The sequence below is a fragment of the Sciurus vulgaris genome (assembly GCF_902686455.1).
Source record: "Sciurus vulgaris genome assembly, chromosome: 8".
NCBI lineage: Eukaryota > Metazoa > Chordata > Mammalia > Rodentia > Sciuridae > Sciurus > Sciurus vulgaris.
The window spans coordinates 58,603,580-58,616,524 of NC_136468.1; the positions used below are offsets into that span (position 1 = coordinate 58,603,580).

The 12,945-nt window shown below is 33.7% G+C and overlaps 1 protein-coding gene across 8 annotated transcripts in view; it reads left to right on the forward strand.

Annotated features, from left to right (window-relative positions):
• SEMA3A (semaphorin 3A) overlaps positions 1 to 7,297 on the forward strand; it is a 465,420-nt gene extending 458,123 nt beyond the window's left edge. For 3 of the 8 annotated variants that reach the window (XM_079151728.1, XM_079151730.1, XM_079151731.1), the window contains 2 exons: positions 733 to 875; positions 2,227 to 7,292. In XM_079151728.1, the coding sequence (XP_079007854.1) occupies positions 733 to 875; positions 2,227 to 2,682 (599 nt within the window). In that variant the 3' untranslated portion in view covers positions 2,683 to 7,292. Of the gene's footprint in view, positions 1 to 732; positions 876 to 2,226 lie in introns of all 8 variants that reach the window. The other 5 variants (XM_079151726.1, XM_079151725.1, XM_079151729.1 and 2 more) reach the window with 3 other exon arrangements.
• Positions 7,298 to 12,945: the final 5,648 nt, after the last annotated feature.

The following is a 12,945-nucleotide window of genomic DNA, read 5'->3' on the forward strand; positions in this document are numbered from 1 at the left end:
GCTGCATTTTATTACATGCTCTTGCCATATTCCACAGCCTAATTCTTGAAAATAATAAAAGATGTGTCATTTTAAAACAAGGACAATTGAAACCACATTGCATTATAATTATGCATCTTTCTTCTGAGCCATCCCAAACATTTCACACCAATTGATCTCCAGGACAACCTTGTGGATTATTTAAGAGTTATTGGTAGGGAGTATAAACTTCCTGATCTCTATCTTTAGTAAAATACTAGATAAATATTATTGGTTGGTGAATTTAATTTTACAGATGAAAACACAAAGAGGCAAAAATAATTTCTAAGTCACAGATTTTTCTTTCCAAAAGCCCAGTTCAGTAATTTTTCTGCTAGATAATAGTATAATACAAACTGACTCCATTTTGTCATAGAAGAGTTTTATAGTGAAAATAATTTCTTATAGAGTATTGTCATGTCATATAAAAATGTTTAGTTATACTACACATATGACTGATTTTGCTAATGTTATTTGCAGGTAGACAAATCTCTGCATATGCTTTGTACAACCCATAACCATATGATTAGTCTATTAGGTAGGCATTTGGATTCTTAAACCCTTACAGCCTTTACATTTCTGCCATCTTGAATCAATCTGAAAACAGCTTCCAACATGGCAACAACTTATCTTGTGAATTTCCAGATAAATATCTTGGAAAGTTGAGATTACTTTTCTAATATTGTCTCATTTCATTTTCTTGTCACTGGCCAGATAATCATCATGTCCACAGCCTTGAAGAGAGAATCATTTATGGAGTAGAAAATAGTAGCACATTTCTGGAATGCAGTCCAAAGTCACAGCGAGCACTGGTATATTGGCAATTCCAAAGACGAAATGAAGAACGAAAAGAAGAGGTACAGGGCCACAATTGGCATGATTATTTCTATCTCATACATAGTGTTAAGTGACCCCAGATTTTTTTTTAATAAAGGACAAAAAAGTACACCTCTGCACACTTTATCCTTTTCTTAACTGACCGAGAGCTCATTCACTAAGTATTATTGTAGGCTGATTATATGACAGGCTTTGTGCTAGAAGTTGGTGAAACAAATGTGACCTGGTAAGAGTTTCTGCCCCAGAAGCAGTTTTGGAATATATTTGCAAGTCTCCTTATTTCTTACCATGGTTATCTACAAAGCAATTGTTATTTATATTTGTTCATCAAAACAAAATTCAAGTCTTCCTGTAAATTTTAACTTTTCTTCAATTAATTCTGCTATCCAAACGTGTTTTCCTTTCTCCACAACTTTCTTTTCAAATGGGGAAAGTTGAGAGAAGGGAATAGTAGATTTATGACAAGGGGTCCGAGGTCTCCTGACAAACTATTGAGGTAGTCTCAAGCAGATCTTCCTCAATAGATCAGTTTTTTTTTTCCTTTATGAAAAGAAAGAATAATACCAAAAATCTCAGTGAATACTCTGGACCTTTAAAATTCTTTAAAAGCATTAAAAAGGGGAAACCAGACTCTTCAGTTGATTTGTAAACCTTATATCTAAATAAATTTACAAACATAATATGAATATATATAGGTAAGATTACTCCCTTTTCTTATTGACACTTTAAGCAGACTTCAAACTATAGAATTACATTGTGCAAATGTCAGTTGAGCTTATTCCTTGCCACATTAGGCTTTTTGATATATCTATTGTAAACTGTGTTCAAAATATAAGTGAAGTTAGATTATATTCAACAGCATATCCTCAAATTTTATTTCATAACCAAGATCTATTGAGTTGAATAAATAATTACTAAACTTGAAATCTCAAATTTATTTCTTCTGCTTACAAAACTGCTGATTTTTTTATTTCATTTTTTCAAATCATATAACACCCTATTGTGTATTAGTTTCATGGTTGTGTAGTTCCAATTTCAGTATTCAATCTAAAGTTTGAGTTATATGTATACACTTACTTTCAACTTTATAGAATAAGATGTATTTTTCTTCTTTCCTGTAGTCTTTTTAAAATATTAAATTGCTATGATGAGAAATTCTATTTAAACAGTGACACAAAGCAGGTTAAAAACAATTGATGGATATAACTCTTTTCCCTAATGGGAGAATTCTATCATTTTCCTTAAATTTGAAATTTTCCTAAATGCGAAATTGTGTCTCAACAAACAATATAAATTTTTACTGGCATAGTTTTATATCTTATATTTCATATACATATATAATTATTTCATTATACCCTTTTTCTCTCCTAGATCAGAGTGGATGATCACATCATCAGGACAGAACAAGGACTTCTGCTACGTAGTCTGCAGAGGAAGGATTCTGGAAATTACCTGTGTCATGCTGTGGAACATGGATTCATTCAAACCCTCCTTAAAGTGACCCTGGAAGTCATTGACACAGAGCATCTGGAAGAACTTCTTCATAAAGATGATGATGGAGATGGCTCTAAGACCAAAGAAATATCTCACAGCATGACACCTAGCCAGAAGGTCTGGTACAGAGACTTCATGCAGCTCATCAACCACCCCAACCTGAACACAATGGATGAATTCTGTGAACAAGTTTGGAAAAGGGACCGAAAACAACGTCGGCAAAGGCCAGGACATACTCAAGGGAACAATAACAAATGGAAGCACTTACAAGAAAATAAGAAAGGTAGAAACAGGAGGACCCACGAATTTGAGAGGGCACCCAGGAGTGTCTGAGCTGCATTACCTCTAGAAACCTCAAGTAGAAACTTGCCTAGACAATAACTGGAAAAAAATGCAATATACATGAACTTTTTTCATGGCATTATGTGGATGTTTACAATGGTGGAAAATTCAACTGAGTTCCACCAATTATAAATTAAGTCCATGAATAACTTTCCTAACAGGCTTTCTTCCTAATACCAACACCTAATAGAGATCACAGGTGAGCACAGATGTTCACTTTAGCAGACTTTATGTTTCCTATGAGATTTCATTGTACAGGTTTCGCTTTCTTCCTTGCCTGAAAAATAAAAATGTCATTTGCCATATTGCCATCTAACGGAGAAAAACTGCATCAGCAAAGCCATTTTATTGAACTAAAAGTATAAAATAAACTGCATGGATTTACTAAGCTGATGAATATTCCAAAATGTGGTTGGATTCAAGGATACTTTTTGTCTACCAGCACTCGTGTTTGTATGTACTGGAGGAGTGAAATAAGTAAAATGATACTGAATGAAATGTTCTGTGGAAATATAAGAAACATAAGCCATCCATCATCCAGAAGAAAAATGGAATACACTGATCTACTACTGATGTCTTCTTTCAGCTTTGATCTAAAGATGTATTTTATTAAAACTATAATTTAAATGTACCATGACAAATATGCAGTAAAAATTAGCTGTTTTCTAAGCTAGAGTAGGTTTTTGTCTTACAATTATTATGCTATATAGTTTCTTTTTAAAATTCCAATTGTGTGCTGCTTTTTTTCCCAACATTTTGTTTTGAGTTCTGTAGGAGGGATAGCTGATGTTACTCTAGAAACATATATACATCATTAACTGGTAATCTCCAAAACAGGATGTAAATTATGCCTTATTTCTCAGAGGAAATCAAACAAATGGAAGTTGTTAACACCTCCCCTTTTTAAAGTATTATTTAAATTAACTCTAATTTGCATAATGTTCTACGCAAAACAGAGCATTTAACCAGCCAAAACAAAGGGCAAAAACAACTTGATTTGTTAAATGCATTTTATTATATCCAAAGGATCAATGAGGAGAAAATGAGCTGTACAGTTCATGAAAACAAGCTTTTTCTTAATATAGTGTTAATAGAAAATGCTCTTAATTCTATGCTGGAATCTCAACATATTTTAGGCATAAAATTTCTCTCATGATTCCACTCGGAATTATATCACCACTTAATGATTTGTGAAAAAAGAGGTCAATACTATCCAGAATAACCTTCTAACGACAAATTCCCATCTGTTTTGGTCGAAATCAGCTGTCTCTTACCTTACCTTGTTTAATACAGTTATCTGTATAAAGAACACATCATTCTTCTCAGGTCAATGGGAATGACTTAAAAACTATTTTCCAGAACACAAACCACACTTACAAAATGTGAAACTCTTTGTTTCCTGTAACAACTCACAAAATAAGGTAAACAATTTTTAATTAAGGATTTGCCTACTTTGTCCCAAGATGATTTCTTGAGAATCGTGGACTTCAAGATGCCCGATATTTTCAGCATTATAATACTGTTCTTTAGCACCTCACTCCCCTTTGCAGGAATTTCTCCCTAGGTCCTTGTCATGCACAAAAATGCAAAGAAAACATTGTATTGCTAATTAATGAAGTGACATTGAAGTTTTAACTCCAGTTGTCTTGGGATTCTAATTAACAGCACTAATTTCTCACCTCAGTCTGCAGCGCATTGTTACTCCCGTCAGCTGAAATATTTCCCAGATGGAAGCTCATGTTTCAGTTTTAATGATTATTTGAATAAATAATTTGTTGACACTTGTTCAAATAAAAGCCTAAAAGTATTCTACATCCAATTTCAGGCTCCATTGACTAATATGGTGTTGCTTTTGGATGTGCCTCCTCAATTGGAAGCTGGATTGTTAAACTGTTTGAAGAACAGACTCCTGTACAGAAAATAGTGTATGAAATATAAGTCAAGGAACAAAGAGTGCTCCAAAAATAGGTCATTTTTTGGTAGAGTAGCTTAATGGTACTAAAATTCAGTTGTAGCATTTTGTTCTAAATTTGCAGCTGAAACAAATTTATTCACAATAACAAAAGTATCTTATTTCTTCTTAGTGTTTAAAAATAAAGGATTTGAAGGGATGGATGTTGTATGGTAACTTCATGGATGCCTTCCAAAATCTGAATGCATTCTGGTTAGCATTATGAAATATCAATAGAAAAAAGTCTAGACCTCAATTAAAAGCATCAAAAATAAATCTACTGGCATGACTTTATAAACCATCAGGTCTAAATTTTTGAATAAAATTATAGATATAACTTGCAGATAATTAACTCTTATTACAGTCATCATTTTCTGCCATGTGTATTGAGAGGGGGCAGTTTGCACGAAATAGAATTAATGTCCCATTTAATAATTCAGTTTTAATAGACTTTGGCATATGCATGTATCATCAGAGATGAAACTTGGTTAAGAGACTTATGTGACCTTAGGGAAATTATAACAGCAATCTTACAGTATAAAAAAGATGCATCACAGCAGAGAAATTAAGGCCCCATTGAAATCAAATGTAAAGTGTAAATGCATGTAAATGCACACATATTGCTTCTTTTTATGTATTATTTAGTGATTTTAATGGTATGTGTTTAATATTTTTGCTACCTACACATTAGGCAAAAGAGATGTAAATAATTTCAATGAGGAAGAGCAGTGTAAGATACAACTTTCTATAGGTACTCCATTTCAACGTGTTGAACATCACCCTAAAATGCAAAATTTTCCCACACAGGTGACAAGGTGATTTATGTACTATTTAAGGGCAGAAGGTGTGTGCCCATTCAACAAGCATGCTTTTTTGCCAGGTAGTAAATATGTTCCATATCTGTATTTATCATTGCATTTCAGATGGGAACTAGAAAACTGGAGAGAAAAAAAATGTAATGAAATTGCTGCTGTAAATTATTCCTTTTAGCATGTATTCAGTTGCTAAATACACATTTCTTCAAAATATTTGAATTCAGATGTCTTTACTGTTCCCTGTAACATATGGTGTTAAGGAACATAAGCTTAGGAAATTTTGAAAACCAGAATCAGGTTGCTACATAATTAGCTAACAGATTTCTTCATTGTAGTCATCTGTAAACTAGATTCTATATTTATGATGAAGATGTGAACTTTTATGACCTTTAAATTAAATATTGTTCTTTTTGATGTCATGCTTAAAAAAAATGGAATGAAATTCTATAATGTGTCATTACCATCATCAGTTTGGTTTCATTCCAGCTCTATAAAGATGGCAGGTAATTATTATTGATATTGCCTATTCTGAAAGTCATGGGCAAGCATTTTATTAGTATGGAAGGAATCAGTATAACATTTGAATATCTTTCTTACAAATTCATGTTGAAACACAATTTCCATTTAGTTGACATCTATCAGGTTTCATGACTTCAAAGACACACTCACTAATAAGTAGGATTCAGCATCACTTTTTTGTATAATAACATATTAGATATAAACTGGCCTAATGCCAAAGACACTGTGCTTTTTATTTTAAATTTGTCTGTAATAATTATTTAAAATTAATGTCAATGTTTACAAAATACATGTTTCCATAAAGAAGAAAACATTATGTTTCAAAACACTTGCAAAATCCTATTAGTTTGTTTGATTTCTAACAATATTCTTATACTAGTTAATTAAATAAATATATATTTTTAAGTTAGTAGGTTAAGACGACCCCCAAGTGAAATAGAGAAGGAAGCTGTAAAAATGGGATTCAGATAGTAAGACCATTTTCATAATCAACCCAACCAAAGACAACATCATTTCAAACATGCAGGCACAGCACAGTCAGAGGGAAAGGTACCAAATTTGATCAAATGGTACCAAAAAAAGATGAATTTGAGTGTAAAGAAAATGAATTTCTAGACACTTTGCCCTTTAAAACCAGATTCCTACCTGCTCAAGTGCCTCTGAGAGATTGACTACCAATTCTGAGCTGGTGGCTTGCTAAGAGATGAGGGTGCTGCATAAGTCAGGAACCCTATCCTCTAAGAGCTCACTGTGAGATGAGGGAAGCAGTGAGGTGAGTTACCACCATCATATTCGGCAAGCCTTTTCTGATCTGCCTGTCCCTAGATCACACCAACCACCTTCTCTGTGCTAAATCTGTGCCTTGTATGTACCTTCTATTGACTCACTTATCACATAAGTGTGGTTTTCTTGTTCACATTCTGGAATCCCTTTCCAGACTGTGAGATCCTTGAGAACAGGGTTTGTTTCCAGTTCAGTTCTGCCCCAGAGCCTCGCATGATGCAAATACAGGAAGGAGATTAGTGTGCCTCTGTTGGAAAGAAACGTGTTACAAGGTGGTAGGTGACAACTTGAAGTTCACAATAAGCATGCTGTGAGTTCAAAGAGGGAGAAATTAGCGTGGGAGGAGAGATCATGGAGCACTTCAGACAAAAGGTGATATCTAAACTGTGAATTGAGACATGAGTCAGATTTGCCTAGATGAAGAAAAAGAAAGAAGGGCAGTCTAGGTAGAGGAAATGGGAGAATGGAGGAGAGGTGTGAAAAGTGCTTTAAAAAAATATGGAAATTAGTATTCTAAATAAATAGAGCCCAGCATTCAAAAAGAAAACAACCCACTACTTTGAGCCAAAATGATGCACTCATTTGTTTTTTCCTGGATTGTGGTTTATTACCTTTTACTTGTAGTCCATATTCTCATCCCAGGCAGGTATATCATGTGTCATACATTCTACCTCCTATCCCACCCACACTCTCCTTATCCTCCCTCTTCATGTTGACCTCACTTACCTTTACTCAGCTGGAGCCATAACACTGGGTGGTGTTCCTACAGTCATCTTCCATCTAGTCTTTCTGCCACAATTTTTCCTCTAGTTCAACCCACCATACTTAGCTGGAGTTTGGAATAACAGATGAATGGCTTCAAGATGCTGGCTTACCTGTTGACCCCTCGGTGCTTAAACACAGTTTAAACAGAAGCTTCTGATACATTTCACTTACCTCCTTCATCTAGTGTTAGAGTACTCATCCTGCTGTTCCAACGTTGCCTTGCCAATTAGCAAGGAAGCTTCTGAAAAAAGTATTAACACATGAAGCATATATTTATTCAAAGGATACCATAGATGGAGTAACTCGTGGCTAAACAATGTTATAGGTGACATTAGCACACACAATTGACTGGTGAAGTTTCCTATTTTTTTAAGTGAAAACAAAAGAGATGAACCTAACTTTGTCTTGAATCCATCAACTGCACACCACCATTACATTAAACTGTCAAGTATTTTCTCATATAACAAAGGAATGTATTTTATTTCTCTTAATCTAAACAATATACTTGTAGATACAATGTTTATTTATATAGTACCTAAGCAAAAGTTCTCATAAATGTGTTCAAGTCATCACAACTTGGGTAATTTTGAAGTCTCAACTTCCATCTTCTCTTTGTATATCTCACTGGAGCATTAGACCTCAAGTAAATACATTTTTTAAATCCATTCCATTTGTGTAACCCAGTTCTTAATGTTTTGTTTATTTTGTTGATAGCTAAATCCAGAGAGGTTTAAGCTCTTTATGCAAAGTTTGTGTCTAAAATCAAACACTTTTTCTTTCCACTTTAGATTGCATATTTTTTTTAAAGCACTTCAATTTTCTGGGGGTTTACTTCCTTGCATCTCAAATAAGAATAACAGTTTTACTAGGTCTCAAATACTTTAATTTTATTCATACAGTGTTTTTAATTGCTGGTAAATATGAACAGATGAGTTTAAATCTAGGTGTCTACACCTTTTAATAAATTCCACTGACTTATCAGGGTGCATTTATGCACATTGGTATTGCTACCCTATACCAGTTTCAGAAACATTGCTCATTTTCTTCTTTGCATTATTATTGACCTGAGTTGCATGTCAGTTGAAACTACCTATAATTTATGTGGTTTGAAAAATGGGATAATTTATTATCTAATGACTATTAAATAGCAACAGAAAAAAAGTCCATTTATTTATATGCAGAAATATACCGTCAATGAGTATATTGAATTGAATTCTTACAAGTATGAAATTTATTCACTCTAGAGCATAGGCACATTATTATCCTAGGGTTATTTATTTTGCATAAAGCAATTGTCTACTAATCAAATTTAGAAACCTGCAATTTATTTTCTCCTTTACCTAACTCCTCCAGAATTCAAAAACCAAACAATACACACTGAAGATTTCAAAATCCTTATCTTTAAAAGTAGCCTATCTGCTTGCCTTCTGTGGAGACACGAATGTAATTTGCACTTGTTTCTAAACTGATTTCTTTCTAAGCTTCTTTGTGTCTTCATGTTTATTGAAATTATGTCATATTGGGTAGCTCTTATTCATTACTGAGAAGTATCTATATGTTTTTAAAATGAAATATCTAATACAAAATTATCTGATTAACAATATATATTGAAGTTTAGAGCAGAAATTATAGGAGATTGTATTTTTTATTATTTAATATTATAATATGAAATAAACAACATAATCAGAGGCAGAGAAGCTTTAATACATCCTGTACTAAAGTTACTGCCTGGTGATGGTAACTTTGTACTTTTTATATCTCTTTATTATGCTCAAGATATTTTCATTATATCCTTTAAGGCTTCTCATACAGAGTAGGACAAATTTCTATGGATCTTTTTGTTCTAATTATCTTTCATTTTTTGTTCTTTGTTTTTTGCAGTATTGGGGATCAAACCCAGGACCTCATGCATGCTAAGCAAGTGCTAAATCAATGAACTACATCCCTAGACCCAGGACAATTTTATTAACCCAACTTTACATGACAAAAATTAATACATGTCTTACTTAGATTCAACATTTAGCAAGTTCTTGGTTTTGTTTTAGTTTTAGTTTTGTTTTGTTACCATTGTTGTTGTTTGGTTTTTGTTTTTATTTTTGTACTGGAGATTGAGCCCAGGGGTGCTTAACCACTGAGCCGCATCCCAAGCCTTTTTTATTTTTTGTTTTGAGATAGGCTTTCACTAATTTGCTTAGGGCCTCCCTAAATTGCTGCCACTGGCTTTGAATTTGTAATCCTCTTGCCTCAGCCTCCCAAGTCACAGAGATTTCAGGCTTGACTCATTGAGTCTGGCTACAGTTAGCAAGTTTTAAAAACTGAAATTACAATCTTGTTATTTGGTCTCACTTGATCCAATTGGAACAGAACTTTTTATCACCATATTGTATCACAGGGTTTTAATAAATGACTACTACAATAAAAATCATTTTAGTTTAGATCACCCAAACACAAAGCACATTTAAGAAAATAATTTATTGGTGTAGGTACTTTGCAACAATACAAAAAATGAATAAATCAATGAAAAGTTGGTCATGTCCAGTTATAAAATGCTTAACTGGTGTCTATAATTTATTTGTGCTAGAAAGTCAAAGAAAGATAATGGTTTCTTTCTGAATCTTTCTTGGGGGAAATTGTTTAAATGTAACAAGAGAATGTTTTTGAATTGATACAAAATAGACAAAACAATAGGTATAAACCTAAGAAAAAGCTGTCATTTAAATGCATATTTGCCATCTACTTTTGTAAATAATTTTGTTAAAATATATCTATTTAAAAATAATTCAAAATACTACTTTTGTGAGAAATATAATCTTGCATAAAAGTTCAACATATCAAAGACATTTCACAAAGTTTAAAAATTGTTTGCATTCAATACTAAATATGTGGCTACAGCAACTATAAAAAGGCTTGTCATTAAATTGTTGCTTCCTAGGATATTACAAATGTCAATATCTACATCCACAGATTTCAGAAGGCAATCCCATGTAAGTTCTCATTCTTCAGCACCAGTAATTAGAATCTTCCCATGTGTATTTATTCGGTCCCAATATGTGTAACTTGTGAAATAATTTTTTTTACTTAGTGCATGATTAAGTTTATAAATTTCTAATTGATGGGTTATAACAGAAAGTTTTAGAAATTATAAAAGATACTGAGAACATTTTGTTGAAATTCCAAGTTCTCCAGTCTGCCACTGGATTGTGAAGTTCCTCAGTCCCACCTTCTAGCAGAGTGGTCCTTGGTCAACAGACTAGCCCAGTAGAAGTGAAATCAGGAGTGATAACTTCCCTGGAGTTAAACACCAAGTTTTAGTCCACTCCCAATCAAAAATGACACCTCAGAGGGCAGTTGTTCTTATTTATTAGGACATATGAAATATTTCTAAGATTATCTTGAAATCCAAAATTTAGTATTAAACATAGATTAGGGTTGTCAATTTCATGTGGATGTCTCTTTCACTTCCTAATGCACTATGGTATCACTTTACCTTACTAGATAGCATTCAACTGAATATTATTAAATTAGTGTCTTTTAAAAATTGCTTTAACATGGTAAAGCCCTGAAAGATGCTTCCACGTTGTTACAAACAGAACATTTCTCTGGAGAAATATTCTTCAGTGAGAAAAAGTTGCCTCATTGCCCCCCAAGACTGTCATTTCAGAAACTTTGTACTAAAATCATAACTTGAAAGGAAAAAAAATTGTGTTTTTTGAAGATCTGGCCATTCTATTACTTTCCTTTCTTATTGTTACTAAAATGATAAGGCTAGTTCCCCTAATTCATTTCTATTTTGGAAGTTTTAGCACCTATTTCATTCCAGGGAGCAAACTATCTCCTAAAATTCAACTGCCTCACCAATGACCTAAGTAACATCTTGATTCTACAGTTTCAGTTGACCTATTTCTCCAATCTACCTGTTGTTATCAGACAGAATGGCAATGATTTGGACTCATTTTCAACTATTCTAGTTCAAATGATGATTTCAAGCTCTAAGATGTATTGTGAAACTTATCATAAATAAAACCATGATATAAAGCCATGTATTGATAAATGAAATAGGCACCATGTATTCTTTATTCTCTACTTCGTTTGAAAATGTGGCCATTCTGTTCTTTGAAATGCCCATAAAACTGCACATAGTATTTCTTCTTAATCATATTTTTTATTTTTATCCTCCAGGGAAATCAATATCCTGAATTTCCTACCCATAAATTCTTTATCTTCCATTTCCCCTTTCCTATTTCCTATTGTGGAACCCTCCCCCTAATTTTCCCATCCCTAGTCCAACACTATTTTATGGTGGAGTAAAATGGACAAGAGTCGCTATGACTAGGATCCACAGAAGCAATTTCAGAGATCAAGAAAGTTTTATTCCCACATAGAAATAAAAAGTATAAGTATCATCAGAGTCATAGGGGTAGAACTTAGTGTCTAGAAGTAGACCTCCAGTCCTCAGACCATTGATGTTACATGTATTGAGCATATCCTAAGTCCTCAGAATAACATTGAAGAGGAGTTAGAATTAGTCTCCAAGAAACTCACAATCTTCTGAAGAGAGAGAAAAACACAAACTTTAGCATTAAGTCATAATAAAATATAATAATAAATAGTTGTGGTAGTAATAGTGGTGCTATGAAGAGTAGTGGTAATATGAAGTGGGCACAGCATACCATTTTCCTTACCAAGCTATTCACTTTTATTACTTTATCATTACAGAAGCTCCCAAACTCCCAGTTTTAGCAGTTAAAAAAAGATTAGGTAGAGACTGGTTAAATAAATAAATACTGAATTCACACAAACAAAAGTGGTAGAAATCACACTAGCCCTAGTGTGATTCTTGATTATCTGTGTTCCTAAAGAGGTAAATGGTTATCATTAATGTAATTTAGAGAACTATGCTGTATGGAAAAAGTGGTAAGGAATGTTGAAAAATTTTGAAAGATGAGAGAGGGCATGCTTTTAGTTGAACTTAGGAAGAGGGGTGTTATGGTTTAGATGTGAGATGTCCTCAAAAGCTCATGTGTGAGACAATGCAAGATGGTTTAGAGGAGAAATGATTGTGTTGTGAGAGCCTCATGGGATTAACTGAGTGGTAACTGAAGGTGGGTAGGGTGTGGCTAGAAGAAGTGGGTCATTGGGGGCATGCCTTTCGTGTATATATATTTGATATCTGGCAAGTGGAGTCTGGTTCTGCTTCCTAATCTCACATGAGCCTATTCACTAGGTCACACTTTTCCAACCATGATGTTCTGCCTCACCTGGAGCCCCAAGGAATGGAGCCTGCCGTGTATGGACTGAGACCTCTGAAACCACGAGCCCCCCAAATAAACTCTTCCCCTTCTGCAATTGCTGTGGTCAAGTCTTTTAGTCACAACAGGGAAAAAGCTGACTAAAACAAGGGGAGTGCCTCCCTCACCCAGA